This window comes from Coenobita brevimanus, chromosome 55 (assembly GCF_032717465.1).
Source record: "Coenobita brevimanus isolate Jiangsu-jjx chromosome 55, ASM3271746v2, whole genome shotgun sequence".
Taxonomy (NCBI): domain Eukaryota; kingdom Metazoa; phylum Arthropoda; class Malacostraca; order Decapoda; family Coenobitidae; genus Coenobita; species Coenobita brevimanus.
This window is the reverse complement of record NC_137008.1, coordinates 56964773-56990369: the sequence shown is the minus strand read 5'-3', so window position 1 is coordinate 56990369 and position 25597 is coordinate 56964773. Positions and strand designations below refer to the sequence as shown.

The 25597-nt window shown below is 44.2% G+C and overlaps 1 protein-coding gene across 1 annotated transcript in view; it reads right to left on the bottom strand.

Moving 5' to 3' along the window:
- The window catches only part of Stacl (SH3 and cysteine-rich domain-containing protein), an 852472-nt gene that overhangs the window by 39244 nt on the left and 787631 nt on the right, over nt 1-25597 (bottom strand). The window contains exons 13-15 of the mRNA XM_080273553.1: nt 8996-9157; nt 6719-6817; nt 3514-3765 (exon numbers count right to left, since the gene is read on the bottom strand). Coding sequence (XP_080129679.1) covers nt 3514-3765; nt 6719-6817; nt 8996-9157 — 513 coding nt within the window. The remainder of the gene's footprint in view (nt 1-3513; nt 3766-6718; nt 6818-8995; nt 9158-25597) is intronic.

Below are 25597 nucleotides of genomic sequence, written 5' to 3'. Positions count from 1 at the left end.
CTATGCCAGGGACGGACTCATTAACAAAGGTGTATGAACTGAAAGGAATATCACTTGAACGCAGACAGAACTGGACTATAGAGAGGAATGCGATGGGACTGAGTGTAGCGCAAAAGAGAGGTGGGAACTGGGTATGTAAACTGAACGGAAGATCACTTGAACGTAGAAATGGTTGATCTAGAGAGAGACGCCGTGGAACTGAACGTGGTGCGTTATAGAGTGGAAATAGGAGCTACATCTATTCGTGGAGATGCATTCCTAACACGAAACACGCGCAAAGAGTCGGATAGGAAAAAAAAAAAAAGAAGTAAAACGAATGGCACAGCACCTGAACGTAGGAATGACTGAACTAAAGAGAGGGACGCTGTGGGACTGGACGGGTGCATTATAGAGGGGAAATAGGGGCAAAATCTATGCACGGAGTTGGATTCATCAACATAAACGTACGTGAAGAGTCGAATTCATAACAACAAAAGGCGTTAATTGAATGGTACATCTCTTAAACGTAGCAATGGTATGATCTAGGGAACTGAGCGCTGTGGTGGTGGTGAAGGCTGCAACGTGCACCAACACACACAGCACGGCCCGATGGATACCCCCTCTTTAAAGCTCCCGAGCAGCTCACCACGCAGTCTGTCCATGAATACCTCAAGACTAGGTTGATCGGGAGTGTTCTAACACGGAGAATAGAGGCCGTATGCTAAAAACTGGGAGTACATGACCTGGACTGGCCTCTCACTTTTTTTTTCTTTTTTTTTGATGGCCTATATTCTTAAATCCTGAGGGAGGGCGATGTTGTGTGCAGAAGACTTCAAATTTCGTGATTCATTTATTCTTTATCCCTTTCAACACGGTGACCATTTGAGTGTACACTGTAGGACCGGCCTATCCCGACCGAAGTGGGGAAGATACAACCTATGTATCCCTACTAAGTGGCGTAGGCTGTCTAGTAGAGCTTGTATGTAGGGTGAGAAGTGCTTGTGAGACTGTAATGTTGGAGTGGCTTTGGATGTGTGTGTAGTTTGTGAACCAAGTGTAATCGGCCCGTGCAAGCCGACTGGGACAAGCATACTTTACAGTATGCGACACTGGTTCAACCACAGCACCCCTTATGTCCGCCAAAGCAGTACGTGGCCGGGTGAACACTCCCAAAGTTTATTACCCTGGCGGGGCGCGAATTCTCGTACCCCCATGTACGAAAACGCACACTCTACCACTGTACCAGAGGCTCCATATATATATATATATATATATATATATATATATATATATATATATATATATATATATATATATATATATATATACACGTCACCGCAGTGAAAGGGGTTAGCAATGTTCAATGCACGACGCCCTTTTCAGTTATTCAGAAGCACCTTCTTGTTTTCTTTTATTCCTATAACGATGTACCGTTAATTTCATATACTAAATAACGATGCTTCCAAATTAAATTGGCAACAAATATGGAGCGTACGCACGAGTCCAAACAGTTCCATAAAAAAAAGATAAAAATAAAAAATAAAAAGTAATGACAGACCCTCCAGCATTCCTGGTATTGTAATTTCACATACAGCTTTCCTTGACTCGACTAGGCCTTAATATTAACAAGTTACACATAGTTTTGCATACACAAACATATTGTTAACCTCCTTCAGAAAACACTCAGCGTCAGGTCATTGCAAGAGATAAGATGGGTTTATACGCAAAAATATATCTCTAACCAAATTACCTGTTTAAATTTAGTGTAGTTTGTATCAAAACTCAGTGACGATACAGGAGGTGATTCCAAATATTCACGTTAATATCATTACTTTGCTCTTCTCTCAAGTATTACTGTGTTTTCTGGCGAGGTCTTGGTATGTAGATAAATGAGCTGGATCCCAGGAAAACCGCAGATGTGGCAGGAAAAGGATGACAGAATTTACGGCCGTATTCTGAGTGGCAAAGTAGAGTTAGTAGCAATCTTCCTTGGCAATTTAGTTAGCATATTGCGCCTTAATTTTATTATGTATGTGTATCATTTCATATCGACAGTTTGTATCAGTAACATACAAAAGGATGATGTGTACTGTGCATAATAGATAGCTAAGGAAGTGGCGTTACGAAATCTCCAAAGCTACTCAGATACGATCCTCAGGACCAAAGAAGTCGACAAGCTTGAACAGGTGTAAGAAGGTTTCATAGTGCAGCCAAGGAATTAAGTACCTATCCAAAGTTTCATTAATACAACGTGGAAAAAGGAAAAACACCTTTCGAGCCACGCGTAAGTCCAGCTAAGACTTGAAAGTTTCTTTGGTGTTTCACAGGCCTAAGAAAAAGAAAAAAAACAAAGAAAAAGAAAAAGAGGACATTTGATTTCTCTGACAGTACAGCAGCAGCAAACTGTTCTTATACACCATCTCGAAGCTGCCATAACAAACCGGTGATAATGATGCGGGTTCAAATAGCGTGTTATTAGTTCGGACCCTCAGTCATGTTTAAAGGATTATTGGGCGGAACTGTACTAAATATCCCTTGTCATCCTTTTCCCACTGTGCCTAGCTCCCGATGTTTATTCTGCTCCTAGTACAATGGATCCTGTGTATCAGTTGGTTTACGCATCGGCCTCAGAGTTACCCAGCGGTGTGGAAAGATAAGAATGTCTCGGCGATACAGTCCCAGTTGTTGTGGAATTCCGCTGGGGCTGTTGAAGGTTAGCGCTTACACACACATACACACAAATACTGTTTATATGTGGCCCCTTTCTGCCTGACACTGGAGATTTCGTAGCGACTCTTCAGTGATTTATTCTGCACAGTACACCTTAATAACTCTTATGAGATAGGCTTAAAAAGTAATGCGATATTCAAAAGATATATATTACTTAAATATGAGGAGCTTTAGGGTGTAATGTTCAAAATGATTCGCCCAGGAAAAAGTGCTGCGGAATCTCCAGTGGTAGCGAGAATAAGACCTATTTTTTAAACCTCCTTAAGAAACAATCAGACCCTCAGAGCTATAGACACGATGGTTATCTGCAAAATATTAATTCCTACTAAACTACGTGCATAAACTCCTAAGTATATGACCGTAAGTAATAAGTGAGAAATATTCATATACTGTACTAATGTGCTAATATATATACAACTACGTTTCTGTACTTTGTTAGGCTGTGAAAAGAAAGTTACTTAACATCTATGTACGTAATTATGATTGAGAGGGTGCTTGGTGATGGAGGTGTGAGTGGTGGAGGTAGTGTGGGTTTGGGTGGACGGAGAAAGGTTAATGTGTTTGGATGTTAGTCAGGGTGAAGAAGGTGTGGCTGGTTGATGGTGAGCTAGTATTTTAGGATATATTAGTAAAGAGTGATGAAGATGTGGGTGGAGTGTGGGTGGGTTAGTGTGTGGCTGTGTTGAAGTTAGGTGGGATGAAGTTGGGTGGGATGAAGTTAGGTGGGATGAAGTTGGGTGGGATGAAGTTAGGTGGGATGAAGGTGAGTGACTGAGGGACGTGAGTGGGTTAGTGTGTTAGTACCTGAGCATGAGGCCACTGGGGCGGGGTTGACGGTAAGGGTGGAGCCCGTGTTAGTGGGGCGCGGGTGTCGCCGGTGGAGGGAGGTGGCGCTGCCGGAGCCAGAGGAGGCCGCAGAGCCACCAAGGTCGCGGCCCAGGTCACGACCCAGGTCACGCTCCATGGACCCGTGTGTGCTGCGGCGTCCGCCCAGGTCGCCCGCCTGCTTCAGTACCTGGTATATCAGGTCCACCTCCTCCGCCTTGCCTGTCTTGTCTATAATAACAATAAGCCACGTGTAAACCCGCTGCCCGATGACACTGTTTACATTACCTGTACTGTACAAGGCTGTGGCCAGAGCTGTCTACCTGGTGACCCGTGATACCTCACTGATATCACAGCCACGCAGCCTTAAACTGCCTCATTCCGTCCTCATTAACCTTTCTCTGTATGAAACTGGTAACAAAATTGTGCAGCCATACTTTAACCCATCATGTAAGTAAAACCTTTGCGAAAATTACAGGGGATATACTGTTGCTATATTAGTTTTAAAAAATATATATTTATATACAGGATTTGGATTTGATTAAAACGTACAACTTCCTCCCCCTCAAAAAAAAAAAAAAAGTTGAAGCATGTGGCACTCTCCTAATCTTTACTTCATCTATTCCACTTCAGGATTTATGACCGCCGGACAAGGCACTATGCTTCCTTGTCACAAAACAGACTCCCACTCCCCAGGAGAGTTGCCGAGAAAAAAAATAAATATATAGTCTCCAAACACAACCCATCATTATCCTCTATAATCTTTCCTAGTGATTAAATAAAAGGTCACCAATTAGAGAACTCTGACCTATCTTCACCTGACCTCCTTCCTCACCGTCCTCCAGCCTCTCAGTCCCTGCACATGACTTGCTTTTCTTGCTTTAATGACGGGACTGACTGAGGGTTGGGTGGAGGTCTCTGCTTGGCCCAACAGCAGTTAGTATATGTCACCGAGGGCTTGTTATTGGGTTATTTGCAGGGGATGTTGTACAAGTTTGCAGCTATACGAGTTATAACTTGGATGAGATTTTCAAGGCATTAATGATTATCCGTTAATAGCTGGTGACAAATTACTTATGGGTGTGTTGTTATCTGTTATTATAATATGTCAGAGTTGTTGCTCTGTATTATAATGCGTTAAGCTAGGGGGCAACTTTTTCCTTGTGTGTCAGTGTGTGAGAAACTGGGGTGGTTATGGTTATGGTTATGTTTTATAACTTGGGGGACGTTTTTGTGACTATATATGTCTGAATAAAGGATAATGTGACGATAGTTGTTGTCTGTGGTCAGTGTTTCATAAAGCAGTTAGGCAGTAACTCATATTTGTAATCATTCGTTACAAGTTTAGGAATCACTTAACTATGTAGGTTAAAGCGGTATTTTAGCAGCAGATGGTATTTCCTGCTATGATGTTACAGATCAAATGACATGTTGGCAAAGTTATCTGTGGTTATACTGTAGGTTCAGAGGGGCACTACATTTAATGATGATAAGATGGGAAGTGGAACTGGGATCAAAATCTTGTTGCTCTTATAGAATTGGTATGTTTTTGACAGTACAACACTGGAGAATGGATTTTCTACTGAACAATGTATTGCAATAAAAAAACATTCATAATGAAAAATATATACAATTCTTACTATCCTATAATTCTTTTTTCCGTTTCATATTTTCTTTTTTTACGAACGAGCTTCACACATACTATTTTTCGTCGAACTGTTCACAACACTTAGCAGTCACACACGGTTCAGCGCCACAAGACCAGATCGCATTCGAGCCACGCAAGGCAGCCAATAGCTAAGTACACATCAGCCAAGGATATGTCCTCAGAAGTATGTCTAAGGGCAACTGTACTATTTACGACACCATGGACGTTTATTTCCAAACAAAACTGACGATCAGTTCCCTGTCGTAACTCTAAGATTTGTTTTTGCAGAGGGAACTAAAAAAATGGGAATGCAGACTTAATCTTTCGTGTCTCCTGCCTTTTTCTTCTTGCAAAAACGAATCCTGGTTAACTACGAGAGGAAAATTATCGTAAGATATTTTGTGCATCTCAGGGTCTCGTCACACTGAAATTGGAGGTATTCTGATGCATTGTTTGATTTTGTAGGCCTAGGTAAAAGTCAGACAAGCATCCGGTTTCATAAGGGTCTCATATAAGCTCAGGACGACTTATCCGGCCGCCTGAATGCTGCCCGTACAGGCAGCCTGAGACAAGGATGAAAGCCTTGGCCTCAACAGACCACGCACGCTCAATTTTGCCTGAGCAGACCAGTTTGTGCTTCTTTGTAATCATTCCATTTCTCAGTGTTACCTACATTGTCTGACACTGAAAAACGAAATGTTCAGGACTAAACCCAATGAAACCGGGTGTTCCTCCTCCAACGGTCAGAGAAATTTGCATCAAAATAAGTCCGATTCTAGTCTGAGTGTGGCGAGGTCCAGCATTCCTGATTCGGCTCGGTGCAGGGTGGTGGCTGGCATGCTGGGTTGGGGTAAGACTGGTTCGGTTGCCTACCTTGTACCATCTTAAGTCATGGCGGTACACGAGGTGATATTCTCGTCCAGTTAAGAAGCCCTGTAGCATCTCTTCCTCCATGGTTTATTTCAGGTTATGACAAATTAATATTCTCTTGTATACTGTCCACGCATTCTTTGTCGACACAGAAAGGACGCGAAATGCATACAAGCGATTACTAATGTGTAATATACTAAATAAGCAATCAGGGAAGAGTTGCTTAAGACCTATTAAGTCGACGAGACCTAAGCTTCATGACTCATCACTCACTTGGTGGCCTGGCCTGATGTCACCAGATGCTAGTTAATATTCTTTAAGGCATGATCAGGTTCTATTGAGCTAGCCTATAGAGGTAACTGGGAATCAATGATGTGAACAGATGTTAGTGTGCAAAGACTCCAGAACTGTTACAATCTAGACTATGGACACGATACAACACGCACTATCTAGAGCACAACCACTTACTAGCCTCATGAGCGCTAGAATCTAAACTACCAACAACCAGATGCACCAAGAGACCGGCTGGAGTGCCATACAGCTGCATTCGTAACCTAGTTCTGTATTCGAGTACTTGTGGACGACATAGAACCCATTAAGGATCCTTTTTGGCTCCCTAGTGGAACTTGGACTCAGACCTCCCTGTGCCATAAAAAAGTAATGTACCTATGTGGCTTTCAGAGGCGGAACTGGTAGAGGGCGGCTCAGCGCCTCGCCTTGCCGGCTGGCTGGCGATTAATGAGTTGAAGCTGACACTGGGGTCCGCTGCAAGAGACGGAGCTGGGGTTATTCCTGGTGTTCAAACTTTGCCCTCTACTCTTATCTTTGCCTTGGAATGCACATTAATTAATAAAGCAATAAAACTGGACTTACCAGTTCGTCACACCTTGACTCAAGGACAAAAGAATATATATTGTCCATATGATAAAACAGGAACTAAGATTAAGCCAACAGTGACGTTTACAAAATAGTAGGTTGGTAAAATGTCTTTGCCTTCTTCATATTTAGGTTGCCTGAACAACTAACACATTTAGTACAACATTAGTCCATCCTAATGAATATATTAGGAATACTATGCAGGGGTTTCAACCATTCACATATATGTCGAGAACACAGGGGGGAAAAAAAGTGACCTGATTTCAAATCAACGGTAACTACGACTAGACATCTAGAATTTTTTTAGTGTTGTTTATGAAATAGTGTTGCATAACGTTCACGATTTTTTGCTTTCAATACTCTATTAAAATATACCGGTAATATATTTATGTCAATAATCCATACCTACTGTATAAATACATGGTTTGTGTTGCATCCTTTCATCTTAGGTTTAAATTTAAGATCGGCAAAACAGAAACCAGGAGAATACTAAGGAAGGAGAGAGCGGCAGGAGCCCCGACCGATAAGCATTAGCGTTGTGTTACAGCGTATAATGATAAATGATAAAAAAATAAGTGGTTATCTGCAAGTTCACACCAAAAGAACAACACGTCTGCTTAGCCAAATCTCGGGTCAAAACTCACTGGCACCTCTAAATAGGCACCTGCACGGCACCTGAACCATCATGCCACCTTTACCACAACAGCATCTGCCGACACCTGCTTCATACCATCATATCAAACATTACTGTATCATCATAACACCTGCACCACAAGACTACTTCGCCATCATAACACATGCACCACAATATTATTTCATTACAACACCTGCACCACAGTGACATCGACATAACCATAACAGCTGCACCACAACGTTACTTCACCATTATAACATCTTTACCACAGCATTACATCGCCACCATAACACTTCCATCACAATAGTATTTCATCATAACACTATATCACCATTACACCTGCACCACACCACTATATCACCATCATAACAATTGCTCCATAATATTAGGCAACTGAAAACACGATCATACAAATCCTGCAACAGCTCCCGACCTTAACACAACAGGCACCATAGCGATAAATACAGTACCAACATACTATTTTATATTCAACCCCATAAACACAGCACAACCCAATAATGGCACCAACGAGCACCACAATAACTGTCACACTGTTCCTGTAGCAATTCCGCGCCATAAACCTACAAGCACCACAAAGCACCATCATATAACATTTTCACCCCCCCCCCAAAAAAAAAAAAAAAAAAAAAAACGCTCCACAACTCAAAAATGTCATCACTCGCGCCACATTCTCCACCCTAACGACGCCATAATATAAACAAATCTTCACTTCAATCGCACCACAGTCTACACTACAGCAATACCCAAAGGCGCCAAAATCTCCACCTTAATGGCCCCAATTAGCACCACAATCTCCACTATAACTCCGCCATAAACTACAGAATCGCCACCATAAAAGGGCACCATAAAAATCCTTTCTTCTTTAAAGTCACAGTCTCCATCATTCTCCCTGTCCTCCTCCCCAGTCTCTGTGGGCTTGGTCTCCTGTCTTTACCGCAGTAGCACCAAATCAACACTTCATCACCACCATAATGACACCATACATTACCGTCATACAAGCCCTGACACAACCTTCACCATAATCCTCCAGGTACCATAAAACTTCACCATCAAACAAGATTTATCAAAACCCCCAGATTGTGGCATTAACTCCCAAAGAACCACAATCCCTCCCTTAAAAGCATCAATCCCCACCACAGCCTCCGCCAAAATCATATCCCTTCATCATACTCACTGTCCTTCTCCCCGGTTTCTATGTGTCTGGTTTTAATTCACCGTAATAGCATCAACAGAATACGCCAATAAACATAAGCATCACGAACACCATTACGCAACTCCCACACAACCTGAAAATCGCGGCACAGCACCAACATCACCAAAATCTCTACCATAAGCACATCATAAGAACGCAATTCCCCGCCATAAAAGCCCCATTATCCGCCCCCAAATACCCCAGTCCCGCTCATACTCACTGTCCTCCTCCCCGGCCTCTATGTGCTTGGTCTCTATCTCTGAGGTGGATCGCTGACGCCGCAGGAGCCGCGACTTGGGCTGGCACTTGGCTACCTGGCTCATGCAGTCGGCGTGCACGTTCACCTTGCATAGCCGGCACTTGAGGCCCTGGCGAGAATGGCCTGTGGGAGAGAAACAAGATTTAGTACACAACAGCTTGGATCTGCATACTGAATGACACAAATAGGGATGAATATAGGGTGCATATAGAGTGACCTGTAGGGGAAAATTGTAGAGTGACGTGGGGTTGAGAGGACTTGTGTGTGGAGGTGTATATAGAGTGGTCTTTGCAGATGAAAGGGCCGGTTTAGGTGGGGCTGCACTGACTGACCATGAGCTGCATAGATTTGCTTAGAGCTGCATACAGAGTGATGTATAAGGGAGGGAGGAAGAGGAAGGGCTAAGTTAGATATAAAACTGCGTTGAGTTGCGTACAGATTGACCTGAAGGGGTGGTCAGAGGAGGAAGGGCTGAGTTAGGTACAGCGTGGCGAAGACTGGCTAAGAAATTAGTAGATGTGCTAAGAGTTGCGTACATTTATAACTTGTACAGTGTCTCCGATACGTGAGGTGTTGTAGAGCCGCGTCCAACTGCAAACTGTGTCGAGTTTCAAAAGTCTTTCAAGAGCTGCAAACAGTTGCATAGATTTTCAAGTTGTTCGTGGACTGGGTATGAGTTGTGCAGTGTTGCGTCGGTTTGAGTATAGTTGCGTAAATTCAAAACTTACACAGAGTTGCATAAATTACCAGATGTTGCACGCAGTTGCACAAAGCTACACAGATACAGTAACATACATACTGTATAACTGTATAATACTAAATGTACTTCAGTATGCGGGTATAATTCATCCGTCTGAATAATCACGGCACTAAGAAACAAGATGCAGCGTACCACGAACTCTTGAAGAAGGCCAGTGAATTTTATGTACTGCTACCTAAAGTACCACAATTAAAATTAGCGTCATAAAGGTACATCCGTCGTTCCATGAGTTACACATTGACATAGGCCTATACGGGTAGACAGAAAAACAACACAGAACTTAGGAGTCCAGCGAAATGATAAGGCCTTTTAACTATGAGAGAAAGTAATTTTATCATTACAGAATTAGTAGAGACGGAGTAGGTCAAACGAAAGTGTGTCAACGGAGTGTCAAAAAGAGAAATCTGTAAAACTCGCGTGTCTAGAGATAAAATTGTCAAGTGAGAGAAGATCAGTGGAGTGTCAAAGGAGAGATGTGTGTAGAGAGATGTCTGTAAAGGGAGAGGAATGTGTAAAGGGTTAGAAGTGTGTAAAGGGAAAGTAGTGTGCAAAGAGAGAAAAATGTGTAAAGGGAGGCAATGAATCAAGGGAGTGAAATGTGTCAAGGTAATGTGACAAAGACAAATGTGGCAGAGAGAAACTTAACAAACAGGAGTGAGGAAGAGAAATGTGGCAGAGAAGTGTGGCAAAGGGAAATGTGTCAAAGCGAAAAATGGTGGAGAGAGGAGTGTGGCAAAGAAAACGGTGACAGAGAAGTGCACAAAAAAAGTGTGGCAAAGAGAAGTGTTGCAGAGAGATATGAGAGAGCAAGCTGAGAACTGTGGTAGAGAGAAATGTAGCATCGAGAGCTGTAACAAACAAGAGTGTGGCACAGAGAAATACAGCCAAGAGAAGAGTGGCAAAGAGCGTAACAAAGAAAAGTGCTGCAAAGAGAACTATGACAGAGGTGTACTAGAGAGGTGCGGGACAGAGAAAGGTAGCAGAGAGAAATGTTGCAAAGGAAAGTGTGGTAAAGATATATGTAGCAGGGATAAAGTCTGAAAGAGTGAAGTGTGGCCGAATGTAGCAAAGAGAAGTGCAGCAAAGTACTGTGGCAAAGAATACTGTAACAGAGAGAAGTGTGACGGAGGAGTGTGGTAGACGAAAGTAAGTGAAGTGTGACAAAGTGGTGTGGCAGAGAAGTGTGGCAAAAAAGTGTAATAGACAGAATGGTGACAAAAGAAATATGTGGCACAGATAGAATGGCAAAAAAATGGCAAAAGACGTATTACAAAGAAAAATGTGGCCAAGATAAACATGACAAAATGTAGTGACTAATATGACAAAGCAAAGTATGGGAAAGAGAAATGTGGTGGAAACTGGCAGAAAAAAATATGGCAAAGAAAAATGTGGCAAAGAAAAATGTGGCTGGATTTTATGATACCGATAAGGCTAGAAATACTGTGAGCAAGTGGACCGTTGTGTCAAGAAAATGCACTAAGGTAGGAAGCTATAAGAGTGAAGTACAGGGGGTTAGAAAAGTCGCCTTGAAGCAGAAGACACTACCACACCTCATTAACGTACTGAACACTGCCTCACCTCATACCTCCACATCACGTACTGCCACACCTCACACCGCCACATCACGTACTGCCACACCTCACACCACCACATCACGTACTGCCACACACTTCTTACCCACCCACACCTCTCAGTGCCACACATTACACTGTCATACTTCATACACATCCCACATTGCCCCACCTCACAGTCTCACCTCACACTGCCATCCCTTACGTATTGTACATCTCAAACTACCACAACAAACTGCCACATCCCACACACATCTCATATTGACAAACCACATATTACCAAGCACATCACACGCTTCATACACACCCACACATCACACTGCACTTAACGTACGGTGGCGATGCTATTAGTTATGCTTGTAGTAAGGGGGAGTGTTGTGTGGAAGAGAGAAGAGTGAGGTATGGGAGTACGATAAGAGGATACGCTGGTGAAGAAGGATAGGAGGGATGGTGTAGAGTGGTGTAAAGGGACAGGAGACGTGGTGTAGGGGACAGGAGGGGCGATGTAGATAAAAAAAAAAAAAAAGGTGGTGTCGGTGACAGATGCAGTGGTGTAATTGACTAGGGGGTGGCATAGGTGACAGGAGGGGTGGTGTAAGGTGGGGTAGATAATAGGAGGGGCGGTACAGGTAACAGAAGGGGTGGTGTAGCATGGTGTAGGAGAAAGGATGGGTGGTGTAGAGTGGTACTGGGGACAGGATGGGTGGTGCAGAATGGCGTAGGGAACAGAAGGGGGTGGCGTTGGGGACAGGAGGGATGGTGTAGACTGGGGGTGGAAACAAGAGGAGTGGTATGGGGAGAGAAAGGGTAATGTAGGATGACGGAGGGGATAGGAGGGGTGGTATTGGGTGCCAGGAGGGATGGTGTTTAGGACATTAGGAGTGGTATAGTAGGTATAAAGGATGGCATAGTAGGAAAGAGAGGGAAACTGTGGTCTATGAAACGAAGCTGAAGTAAAGGGAACAGGAGGGGTGGTAGTATAGTCAGGGGCTCTATAGACAAAGGGAAGGCAGCTCGTCTGGTATTCACATCAGCAACCTTTCATTAGCTGTGATAATGGGCTAACACCGGGCTACGCGTCTCAGCTCCTGACCAGAATAAGGGGATGGATTGAGGCGCCCGGCCCAGCTCCTCTGTTTCTCCCTCATCTATGCCTCTTCTGTGTCCTTTCACGGCTTGTCTTTCATCTACGGCCCTTCTTTGATTTTTCTTCATCTATGGCCTTTTTTTTCTTCACTGTTTGTCTTTCACTTATGGTTCTTCTTTTTTCCCTTCACTGTTACTCTTTCGTGTATGACTCTCTTTTCCTTCACACTCTTTCATCTATGGTTCATTTTCCCTTCACTGTTACCCATTCATCTATGCCTCTTCTGTTTCCCTTCACTGTTTATGTTTTATCCGGATCTCTTTTTCACCCTCATTTTTTTTCTTTTTTAGATCTGTGCCTCTTCTTTTTACCCTGCACCTGACAAATTCAGAGGAGGGTATTGTTATCACTGGTGTCCGTCTGTAGAGGTGGGCGGCTGGGCGGCTGGCCGGGCGTAGAGATTTTGTTTTTGGACCAAATCTCAGAAAATATTAATTATAGAGTTATGAAATTTCACGTAGTTATGTGTCTTATAGCGAACTGGTGCCTTTTGATAGAAAGAATGCCGTCTTACTATTTTTTTAATAATGAAAAAGTAAAATGGTGTAGAGATTTTGTTTCCAGAGCAAAACTCAGAAAGCATTAACTACAGTCATGAAATTTTCACATAGTTATGTGTCTTACACTGAACTTGTGCCTTCTGATAGGAAGAATGCTGTGTCTTAAGTAGTTTTTTTTTTTTTTGGGGGGGGGGGGAAGAGATTTCAATGCACCCTGCACAAGTAATCTTAGGGGACCGGGTTATGTTTACCATGGACAAACTACAGTACTGAAATGTTTAAGTTTTGACGTGTGTGTTATACAGGAGGGGAGGGAGGGGGGGTGTAGGCCGTTATGCGCTTAGTTCGGTGTGTAGGGAGGTGGGAGGGTATGTGTTTGGTCAGATGGAGGGTTGCAACAGCGTAGTTTTGCCTATGTTTCCCTTCACTGTTACTTATTCATAGATACAGAAGTACCAAAGAGCTGTCAGCAATCATGGTAGGGCCAAAGGAAAGTACTGTAGGTCGTGGCAGTTCTAAAAGTTAACCAGTTAAGATCATGGTAAAGAAAAAGTAAAGCTTTCAGTCATGCTGCTGTGAAAGCAAAATGCTCTCGTCATGGCAGTGTCATAGTAAAACATTAGGTCATAGTATTGTCAAAATCAATGTTCTAAATCATGATGCACTAAAAGTAAGGCACTCTAAGACCTACCAATACTTAAATCAAGATATTCTAACCATAGTAATGTCGAAAATTGAGTAGGGGCATTACCCTGTGCTGTAGTTATGGTAGTACTTAAGGCATAACAAATTAAGGTAGTGCCTGAAACAGTATAATTTTTCATTTCTGTAGTTATGCTGTGACAAAAGAAGAGTATCATTAGTTTCATTAAGACTGTTTATTATATTCAAGTTAAGTTAGTGTTATCAGTAAAGAGCTACAAGTTCCTGTAATCCCTTTACTACAATAATATCTGGTTTACGAGTATTATATTCTTGTCAATGACGGAAGATTTTATTTAGCCTAGGGAGACAATGTGTACTGAAGGGGTTAATGAAGGCTACACCTAACCCTTCATTTCCGAATGTCTCTCTTAGGGTGCATAAAATTTGGTGGCAGGAAGCAGCAGATTGGTTATCGTAGTAAACAGGGAAATAAGGTGTGTCCAGCGTACTACTCCCTCAACACACGTTAATTCAGAGGCGTGTGTGTGTGTGTGTGTGTGTGTGTGTGTGTGTGTGTGTGTGTGTGTGTGTGTGTGTGTGTGTGTGTGTGTGTGTGTGTGTGTGTGTGTGTGTGTGTGTGTGTGTGTGTGTGTGTGTGTGTGTGTGTGTGTGTGTGTACCTGCCTGATCCCTTGTGGCTACACGGTGACGGCCTTCATTCTGGGGGATAACCTAACACGGTCACAGGGGTAGTGAAGGGGCGGGGAGGAAGGGTGGGGGTTGTGTGACGGCGGTGAGGCATACTGATATTAATTGTACTGGCTTAATACACTGCCCAACGATCAGCTGTCAGTTAGGCTTGTGGGTCCTTTGGGTTCGTTTATGCAAATGTTCTCGGCGTTGGTGTTGGATTGTTTGGACCCATCTAAGAAATATATTGTTTATTGACAGGTTGTGTTTGCACATAATTAATGCTTGACACACAATGCTGGCTTTCCACTTTTTTTCAGGTTTCGTTTGTCTATTACTAGACTCTGGAAGTTTGATTTGTGTTTGGGAAAAGTATTCTTAATTTATCATCACCCTAATTTCCACTTCTCATATGATACTGAGATTTGTTGTTGTTGTTAACTCCGGTTTGTCTGGGCGAGCAGACCCATCAGCAAAGCCAAAAGCAACCGCCCCTGCAGGAATGTCCCGTGCAGTGAAATGATGTTCGACTGTGGCAGACAGCGCTTCGCCACATTTGCGACTCTTCACCCAGTTAACAGAAGAAAAATTGTAAGCTTCACATTACCCCGTTATATGGTTATATGATTATGTAATACAGAAGAGTTGTAAATGGTTTCCTGGGTTACAGGAAACCATTAGAGTTATTACTCTATAGAACCACCTGAAATGGAGAGAAGAGTAATAAAAAGTGACGAAGGATGGGAGAAACGGTAAAAGAGAAGGGCAGACACAGAACTATAATGATAAAGACGAAGGAAGAAGTAGGCAGCACTACATCAAACAACCGGATGATGGTCGCCACCACCTACCACTAACTGAGCTTCGTGAAATCACAAAACAGATTAACAAAGGCAAGAATGTGAAAGACGCTGCAAACAGTGTACCCAGTGAAGTAAGCCCATGCATCAGTTCCTTCTTCATCCAAGCCTTCGAAGATCTTGCCTCCGCTAGACTTCCTACACCGACAACACACTCACAGTTTCTTGACATCACCTATGCGCAGAAGTCTTTATTTTCGTCTCTTTAAGAGGTTCCAGTGAATCTCTTCCTACTCTGTTTATTCCTGTATATGGGTCAAATATTCCACCGTATGTTATTTATGAATCTATGACAGTACTAAAAGGGTATAAGCAGCATAAAAAAAAGTACTAAGGCGTAATGTTCATAATTAACTGATGAGAAAAAGGTGATATTTTCGCTGGGTGAGGAAGCTCCTTAACACCTTTTCCTAGGTGATTTATTTTGTTTATTACACCTTAAACTCCTCTTCTGTGTTTCCATCAAGCCTTCCAGTATCACAAGCTTATTTTACACATTATTCTTCCTTGTGTAATTTACGTCTTTTTCATATCGGCACAGACTGCACAATAACACGGAAGACAATGTTAGCGTGCCATATGCGGAAATCAGATGGTAGGGAAGGGGTGCTGGGGAGGCTCTTAAGATAACCAGAATACGTGCCTTTCTTAGCTGCATCTCCTTATTTACGTCATCCAATCACATCTCCCACTGGTTAGTCTTTTGGCAGCTTCCCTTCCTGCTTTCCTCACATCATCATCGTCACCATCAACATCACCGTCGTCGTCGTTATCATCATCATCATCATCGCCGTCGTCGTCGTTATCATCATCATCATCATCGCCGTCGTCGTCGTTATCATCATTATTTATCACCATTATCGTCATCATCATCACCATCATCTGGACCTCCTTTCCTATCCTAGGGCGGGGTGAGGAGCAGCAGCGTCCAGACAGCCAAAGTTTGCCCAGTTCAATGGGCCATGCTTCCATTCACTCATCATTCAAGCCCATGGAATCCTGGCTCCATCTGATAGGTCGAAAGGTTTCACCACGTACTGTAGCTTCATATATACCTATCCGACTGAGTCAATCCGAAAGCTGTCACGTTAAAAAAGGGTGCCAAATCCCTGGTCATGTGCTTCTCCGAAAAACAAAAAAAATCATCCAGACCGCTTGATCTTTGACAGTCCCTTCGCCTCACCAACTTCCTTACCTCCTTCCCTCACACACTCATCCACCATATCTCTCCATCTTCTTCTTGGCCTACCTCGCCTCCTCCCTTCTTCAAATTTGCTCAGATATACCTTTTTCACCACTAGTGTCATTCATTCTCTCCACATGGCCATACCCTTTCTTCGATTTTGGTGTCCACAGACTTCCTCAATCCTAATATTTCACGAATCACTTTATTCCGTATCCTATCCACTCTCTGTACTCCACACACATTCCTCAACAGTCCCATCTCCACTGCTTTCACTCTTGACTTTTCATTTTCATGCCACACCATAGTCTCACACCCGTAAGTTAAAGTTGGCACTAACATTCCTTCATGTAAGTCTCGCGTTGCCGCAACACTCAAGCATCTGTTTTCTATAAAGGCCTACATAGCACCAGCTACTTTCCTTCCTTATGTCCCTCTACTTTCCACTTCCTTTGCACGTTTTCCTCTCTTTTCTATCACTGTACCCAGGTATTTGAACTCTCTCACCAATTCCAGTTTCTCTCCGTTCACCGTAACATCACACTGGGAGTCACCTCTCTCTTAATAACCATTAATTTATTCTTTTCTGCATTTACTCTCAAACCACGACGCTCACAGACATCTACAAAACTCTGCACTGGTTCACCAAGCTCGTGTCCGGTATTTGCAAGTACTACTGTACTGCATCATCAGCATACATCATTTTTGAGATATTCCATCCACCACCATTCATTACCAATGCCACCCCTCTCTCCATTACACGTGTTTTTACTTCTCTCATAATTCCATCCATATACAGTATATATTGAACAACAATGGGGACATCACACAACCTTGTCGCACTCCCACATTAATGTGAACCATTCACTTAGATGCCCATTTACCCTTACACATGCCTCACTACCACCATAACAACTCTTAACGGCACCTAGCAGCTTTACCATCCACAACGTACATACGCAAAACCTTCCACAATCCTTCTGTCTACTTTGCCGTATGCTTTTTCCAGACCCGTAAATGTCATAAACACCTTATAGTCCTTCTCACATGCCTTCTCCACTATCGGTCTCACCGCAAATATTAGGTCCACATATCCTCTGCCACTCCTAAAGCCACCCTTTTCGTCACTCACAAGGTCTAATGATATCTCTCTTACTTTATAATAATTCTTCCATATACCTTCCCTACAACACTCAATAGACTTATTCCACGATAATTCTTTCCACTCTACAGGCACAGTTTCACTCATCCATGCCTTCTTACTTATATCCAACAAGCATTTCATTCCGCTTTCTCCACTACACTTAATCATCTCTGCATACACCTCATCAGCACCAGCTGCTTTCCCATTTTTCAGCCGTTTCACAACGTTTTTCACTTCTGTAAGTGTCACGATTCCTGGCACTGCATTCCTTCTTTGCCCACCCCCAAAACCAATTATGTTCACAGCTGCTATCCTCTCTCCATTCTCATTCATAAGACTTTCAAAATATTCTTTCCATCTGATTCTTGCTTCATCACCATGAGTTAATAATCTATCACATCTTTCACAAGTTCACATTTCTTTCTACTGCCACTTCTACATTTCCGCATTCCTTTCCAGAATAACTTCCTATTTTCCGACTAATTTGCATTCACTTTTCTTCCTAGATCATCATTTATCTCCTTCTTTTTCCTGTTCACTAGTCTCTTTACGTGCATTTTGCTCTCACTATGTTTAGCTCTTATTTCAGTTGATCCCATGTCCTGTTTCCACTCTAGCCACTTCTTCCTCTCTTGCTCCACTTCTCTCTTCTCTTCATCCCACATTGTCGTACCTTTCTTCACTGTTACTCTTGCAACACCACACACCGCTTTAGCGTTTCTAATTAAGCAATCCCTATATGCATTCCACAAGTCGTCCAGATCCATTTCATTCCAATTCACCGATTCCAACTCATCATCATCATCATCATCATCAAAACTTTCCACCTCAAAAGCTCTACTTTACCCCCCCCCCCTCCTTAGAGAGCGGGAAATAAGGAGAATAAGAAAGGACGAATGGAACAGGAAAGGGAGAAGAAGTGAATGAGGCGTAGAGGAGGAGGAGAGAAAGACAGCGAAGGAGACAGAGAAGTAAGGAAGATGGAGGAGGAAGAGAGGGAGGAGAAGTATGCAGAGAGGAGGAGGAGGAGGAGGAAAAATCGAAGAGAAGGAGAAAGAGAGCAAGGGGCGGAAGAAAGAGAGGGAAGCTCTGAGGAGAGAGAGAGTGGGAAGATTGAAAGAATGTGAGTGGGAATAATAATACTGGTTATAATAATAATAATAATAATAATAATAATATAAATAATAATAATAACAACAACAACAACAACAACAATAATAATAATAATAATAATAATAATAATGATAGATAGATAGATAGATAATCACCCTGCCCTAGCGTGGGAAAGGAGGTCCGGGTGAAGATGATCATGATGATGATGATTAATCGTCATCATGATCATGATCATCATCATCATCATCATCATGGGATGGAGGGGAAGCATGAGGAAGAGGAGGAAGAAAGTAAAGAAGAGATGAAGGAAAGAAAACAGGGTGAAGGAGGAGGTGAAGTCGCTCAGAAAAAAGTGAAAGAGAAGAGAGAGGGAAAAAAAGGAAAGCGAGGAAAAGTGACAAAGGCAATCAGTAGGATGGAGAGAGAGAGAGGGAGGCCGAGAAGGAGTTAAAAAGCTGAAGCAGAGAGAAAATAGGAGAAAAGGTAATTGTAAAAAAGGATAAAGCAGAATCGGGTGCAACGAAAGAACACGAGTAGGAACAAAGAGTGGAAAAATTAATAAAAGAAATGAAGATCCAACTAGAAAAGACTCAGAGGGCGCATACCTCCTCCAACACCACAGTCACCATAACATTAAAAACCAGAGTGTAATTTTCAGGATATGCCATGATAAAAAGCATGACTATCAGTTTTTCGCAATGTTTACAAAAAAAAAAATCCTGGATCCGCATCTGCATCCGGATCCGCCTCAAAATCTAATAAACTTTTCCTCGGCCAGTGAGCTACTCCTTCAGAAAACTTCATCAAAATTCGACATTAAATTTCTGAGACATTTCGTGAGAGACAAACAGACGATTGATCACATAACCTCCGCCCAGCTTCGTCGGCGGAGGTAATACGTGGAAAAGGAAATAAAAGAAGAGAAAAAGTGGAAAAGAGTGCAAAATGAAGAGAAAAGAAAAAAAAAGAAAAAAAGAGGAGAGCACAAACGAATATATACTGGAAAAGAGAAGAAAAAAAATATGAAATGTGAAACTGGGCAGGGAGGTAAAGGGATCAAGAAGAAACAGAAGAAAAAGGCAGAGAAAAGAGTTAAATGGGAAAAATAAAGACATGAGAAGCGTGAATAAGAGAGAGAAGGAACAAGGCGAAGAATGAAAAACGGAGAAGAAGAAGAAGAAGAAGAAGAAGAAGAAGCCTGAGTGAAAGCGGATATATGTACTGTAAATGGGAAGAAAAAAATTGAAAGAAGAAACTGTCTAGAGGAAATGGGATATGAAATAAGGAAAACAAGGGTGAAAAGACAGAGTAAAGAAGGAAACGAAGGGAACAAAAGAAGACAGGGGGTGAAAGAGAGTGAAGAAAGGCAGTATTAACACTCTCAGGCTAGTACGGTTATATCCTGTGGCTTTCGTAAAATCAAAAGACTAGAAATTACACCTTCTGTGAGTGAAAAATACAAAAAAAAAAATGAAAATAAAGATGATTTGAAAAGAGAGAAAAGGAGATTTAAGGAGAGACAAAGAGGAATAGGGGGACGAAGTGAAAAAAAAAATATATATATGGAGGAAGAACATATATGGAAGACAGAGAAATGGGGAAACTAGGAAGTAGGGGAAATGAGGCAGACGAGGTTGACAAGGAGGAAAAGGCAAGAGAGAGAGAGAGAGAGAGAGAGAGAGAGAGAGAGAGAGAGAGAGAGGCTAGAAAAGACTGAGGAAGAAAGGAAGGAAAGACACGGACAGAAGAAAGAGAGAAACTAAAGAGGGAAGAAAGAGAAAGAAGAGAAGAATGAGAGAGAAGAAAGAAAGAGAGAGAGAAAGAGAGGCATCAAGGAATAATACCGGGGAACCTGAAGGAGAGAGTCAAAAGGAAAAGGAAGAAAGGCATAAGACAGGAATGAGAAAGAAAGATGATAGGAAGATAGACGAATGGATAGCCTAGGTAGGTAGGTAGGAAGGTAGGTAGGTAGGTAGGTAGGTAGGTAGGTAGGTAGACAGATAAATAAATGGAAAGATAGACAGATAGATAAACAGATAGATAGATGGGTAGACAGATAGATAAATTAGAGATATATAGATATACAATGATACGGATAGATATAAATACGTATATCTATCTATCTATCTATCTAGGTAAAGAGAGAGATGGATGAATGGAAGGAAAAGGAAAAATGCAGGACTGAAAAAATGAATCTGAAAAAAAGGCTGGATATGGAGTGAGGAGGAGGAGGAGGAGGAGGAGGAGGAGGAGGATAGAAAAATAAGAGGGGGAGAGCCATGAGGGATAAAAAGATGATGATGATGATGATGATGATGATGATGATGATGATGATGATGATGGTGATGATGATGATGGTGATGATGATGATGATGATGATGATGATGATGATGGTGATGATGATGATTATGACGTAGAAAGAGAGCTTGGAGGAAGAAATAAGAGGAGAGAAGGTACGTAGAGAGGTGCACAAGACGCCGTGCGGTGTGGAAGGTAAAAAAAAAAAAAGAGGAAAAAGGAAAGGAGAGAAAAATAGATTGAAGAGAAAGAGAGGAGAGAAAGGGAAAGAGAAGAGGGAGGAAGAGAGATGAAAGGGGGAGAGAAGAGGAGAAGGGAGAGAAAGATGGGGGAGAGTGGAGAGGGAAGATGAGAGGAGAGCAGGGAGATTGGAGAGGGAGAGAGAGAGAGAAGAGTGAGGGAGAGAAGGAGCAGCAATAAAAACAGGAAAGGGAGGAGTGGGAGGAGGAAAGGAGGGGAGGGAGAGATGATGGAGGGAGAAAATAGGCAGGAAGAAGACAGGAAGAGAGCAGAGGGAGGAAGAAAGGAAAGGGAGGAACAGAGGAGAGGCAGGAAAAGAGGAGGGAAGAAGCGAGAAGGAAGAAAAGAGGAGAAGGAGGGAGAGAGAAGTAGAAGAGAGGAATGGGAGGGGGCGACGGAGGGGTGGGAGGGAGAGAGGATAGGAAGGGAGAGAAGACAGGGAGGGAGCACAAAGGGAGACAAACAACAGCACACCTACAGGGTATTGGTTCTTTTGAGGTTGTTTGTTATGGCGTTGGTTATGACTACGGTAACTATCCTGAGTCAGAGGAAGGGAGAGTAAAGCTGGAAGGGAGAAAAAAGGCTGGAAGGGAGAGTAAGATGGAAGGGAGAGTAAGCTAGAAGGGAGAGAAATGCTGGAAGGGAGAGTAAAGGTGGAAGGGAGAGTAAGGCTAGAAGAGAGAGAGTAAAGCTGGAAGGGAGGATAAAGCTGGATGGGAGAGCAAAGCTGGAAGGGAGAGTAAGGCTGGAAGGGAGGAGGGAGGGAGGGAGAGAAGAGAGGAAGGGAAAGAGTGGTAGAAACAAGGGAGTAAAGAAAAAGAAAAAATGAGAGAGAGAGAGAGAGAGAGAGAGAGAGAGAGACAGGGGGGGTGAAGAGAGCTAGGGAGAGAGTGGGAGAAAGGGGAGGCCTGGGAGTGTGGCAGAGAGAGTGAAAGAGAGGAGTGAGAGAGAGAGAAATGAAAGAGAGAAGGGTGGTAGAGAGGAGAGGGAGAAAGAGCGATGAGGCAGAGAGAGCAAGAAGAGGAAGGAAGGGGAAGGGGTAGGAAGGGGAGGGGAGTGAGGGGAAGGGGTAGGAAGGAATGTGAAGGAAAGAGGAAGAGTGGAGCAGGGAGGGACAGCAAGAGAGGAGGAGGAGGGGAGAGGAGGAAAGGGGAGATGAGGGGAGGGAGGTAAGAGGAAGATAAGGAAAAAGAAGGGAAGGGAGGAGAGGAGAGGGGAAGGTAGGGGAGGGGAGGAAAAGGGAAGGATAGACCAATGGATGGGAAGGGATTCGAAGTGGGAGGAGAAGATAGGAAGGAGAGAGAGAGAGAGAGAGAGAGAGAGAGAGAGAGAGAGAGACAGAGACAGAGAGAGAGTAATAGCTATGTGGCCGGGGGGGAAAAGAGTGGTGGAAGAAGGAGGCGGTGAGAGGAGGGAAGGGAGGGGGAGGAGAGGGGGGAAGGGAGGGGAAGGGGGAGGGCGAGAGGGAAGCAATAACTATGAGGTAGAGGGGAAAAAGAGTTGGGGTACGAGGGAGGGGGGGAAAGGGAGGGACACGGTAAGACAAAGGAGGTGAGGGGAAGTGAAGGGAAAAAGGGAAAGGAAGGGGAAAGAGAAGAAAGGAGGGAAAGTGAAGAAGGAGAAGAAGGGAAGGAAGGTAAGGGAAGTAAAAGGGAAGAGGAGAGAAAAGAGGAATAGAGAGTATCGAGGAGGAGGAGGAGGAGGAGGAGGAGGAGGAGGAGGAGGAAAGGGAAGAGTAGGATTATATATGAAGGATGAGCAGGGGGAGGAGGGAAGGTAGGGGAGAGGAGAAGAGGGGAAGGGAGAAGAATGGAGGGGAGGAGAACGGGAGGAAGAGCAAGGGAGAAGAGAGTAGAAGGGAGGAGAGGGGAGGGGAGGGGAGGAGAAGGACGAGGGGGGAGGAGGGATGAGAGAGGAAGGGATGGGAGGTGAATGAAGGGGATGGGATGGGAAGGGAGAGGATGGGATGGGATACGAAGGAAGGGGAGGAGAAAGAGGGGAGGAAAAGGAGGGAAGGGGAAGGGAAGACGCGGAGGGGAAGGAGGGGAGGGGAAGGAGAGGAGGGGAAGGAGGGGAGGGGAAGGAGGGAAGGGGAGGGGAGGGAGCAGAAGCAACAGCTGTGCAATCGACGGAGAAAAAGTGCTGAAGAGGGGAAGGAAGGAGAGGGGAAAGCAAGAGAGGGTAAGGGAAGAGAGCTGAGAGGACGGTAAGGGAGTGGGGAGGAAGGGGAGGTAAGGGAGGGGAAGGGAGGATAGTGGAGGGAGGGAGGGAAGCGGTGGGAGCTATAACGACGTGGCAGGGGAAGAAAATATTTGGAAGGAAGGTTAGGAAGGAGGAAGAGGGGAGGGAAAGATGGTGAACGGGAGGAAAGATAAGGTAATAAGGAGAGGGAGAGGACGAGGAGGAAGGGAGGGAGTAAGGCACGGGGACGAGAGAAGGAGGAGGAAAGGAAGGAGAAGGGGGAGGGGAGGGAGAAAAGGGTGGAGGAAGAATTGGAGCAGGGAGAGAGGAGGGAAGGGAGCAACAATAATGTGACCGGAAGGGAAAAATGTTACGGAAGGTTACGGAAGGAGGAAAGAAGGTGGAGGAAGGGAGGGGAAGAAAAGATGGGAAAGAAGGGGGAGGGGACGGGTGAGGGAGAGGAGGGAAGTGATGGTGAAGGTAGAGAGAAGGGAGGGGAGAGAGAGAAGGAGAGAAGGGAGGTAAGGAGAAGGAAGGAAGATGGAGAGAAGGACGGGAGGTGAAGGGAGGAATGAGTGAGGAAGGAGAAGAGTAAAGAGAAGCACACAGGAGTACAGAGAGGTACATAACAGTATATAGGGGTACATCAGAAGTACTTTAAACGGATGTCTATTGATCTCCAACGAGGGTATCTGGTGAGGCAAAACTAATTACATTACTGCTCTAACCAACGAGGGTGTGGAAAGGAGAGGAGGAGGAGGGAAGGGCGGGGAGAGAGCGGGGGCGCGGGGGAGAGAGAAGAGAGAGGGGAGACAGGAAGGGAAAGTGAGTAAAGAGGAGGAAAGAGTGGGGAGAGAGAGGAGAGAAGAGAGGTGGAAAGGGAGGAAGTGAAGGAGGAAAAGAAATTCATTAGGTAAGAGGCATGAGAGAAAAGGGGTGTGTGAGAAGGGGTAGAGACGGAGGGGAATTCTGGGGCGAGGGAGAGAGGTGAGGGAAAGGAGGGAAGGGTGATGGGTAAAAGAAGAGGGGTGAGGGAGAGGGGGTGAGAGAGAGGGAGAGAAGAGATGATGAGGGAAATGAGAAGTGATGAGAGAGGGAGATGAGAAGGGATGAGAGGGAGAAGAGAAGAGGTGAGGGAAGAAGGGTGAGGGAGAGGAGGAAAGTAAGAAAGGAGGAGAGGGGAGTGAATAGGAAGAGAGGGGATGAAGGGAAGAAGAGTAAGAGAGAACAGGAAAGCAAGATACGGGAAGAGGGGGTTGGAGGGGGAGATAGGAGGGGTAGAGGAGTTGGGAAGGGAGGGAGGGAGAGAGGGAGAAAGACAAGGCAGAGGTCCCCCGGGCAGGATTTACACGAGGGGAGGACAAGAACGGCAAGATGTCCCAGGTCTCGCATTTATACTGGGGGGAAGGAGGGCAGAGGGGGAAGAGAGTGGTAGGAGATGGAAGGGGGAGGTAGGGGAGGGAAAGGAGAGAGAGGAATAGGAAGATGGAGGCGAGGAGGTAGGGAGGTGGAAAAGAGGAGGAGGCAACGGAAGCGGGGGGAAGAGGTAGGTGGGGTGAAGCAAGGGGAAAAATGGAAGGGAGATAAGAAGTGGAGGGAATGGAACGTACGCGGGGAAAGTGAGAAACAAGGAAGGAAAGAGGGAGACGGGAGAAGACAGGGGAAGTAAGAGGCCGGCGGGAAAGTAATAAGTGAGGCAGAGGAAGGCAAGGGAGGAAAAAGTGAGGCAGAGGGAGGTAAAGGAAGGAAATTGGAAGCGAAAAGAGGCAGGAAAGATAGGGGGGAGGCAGGGAAGACAAGGAAGAGGATGTGGAAGGAAAGCGGATAACGAATAAGACTCAGATTACTCCTAAGTCACGTTCTTCGCCTGAAATAAAACCAGAGAGTGTTGATGTTACACGCAGGGCCTACTGATGGGTGAACAGGGGCTACGGGAAATAAACTAATCCCAATAATCTCATAGGGTCGAAAATCGAACTTGGGTCTTATTTGTTGCAGGCTGGATGTGCTAACCAATGTACCGCCAGTTCCCCTAAGAGAAGGCATAGGTAAGTGGAGGTGAGAGAGAGAGAGAGAGAGAGAGAGAGAGAGAGAGAGAGAGAGAGAGAGAGAGAGAGAGAGAGAGAGAGAGAGAGAGTCAGTGGCATGGAGAGGGTTAACGTTAGCTTGATTGTTCTCCCCTTCAGCCCGGAACATCTTTTATATTTCATAATGGCTTTCTATCAAGGATTG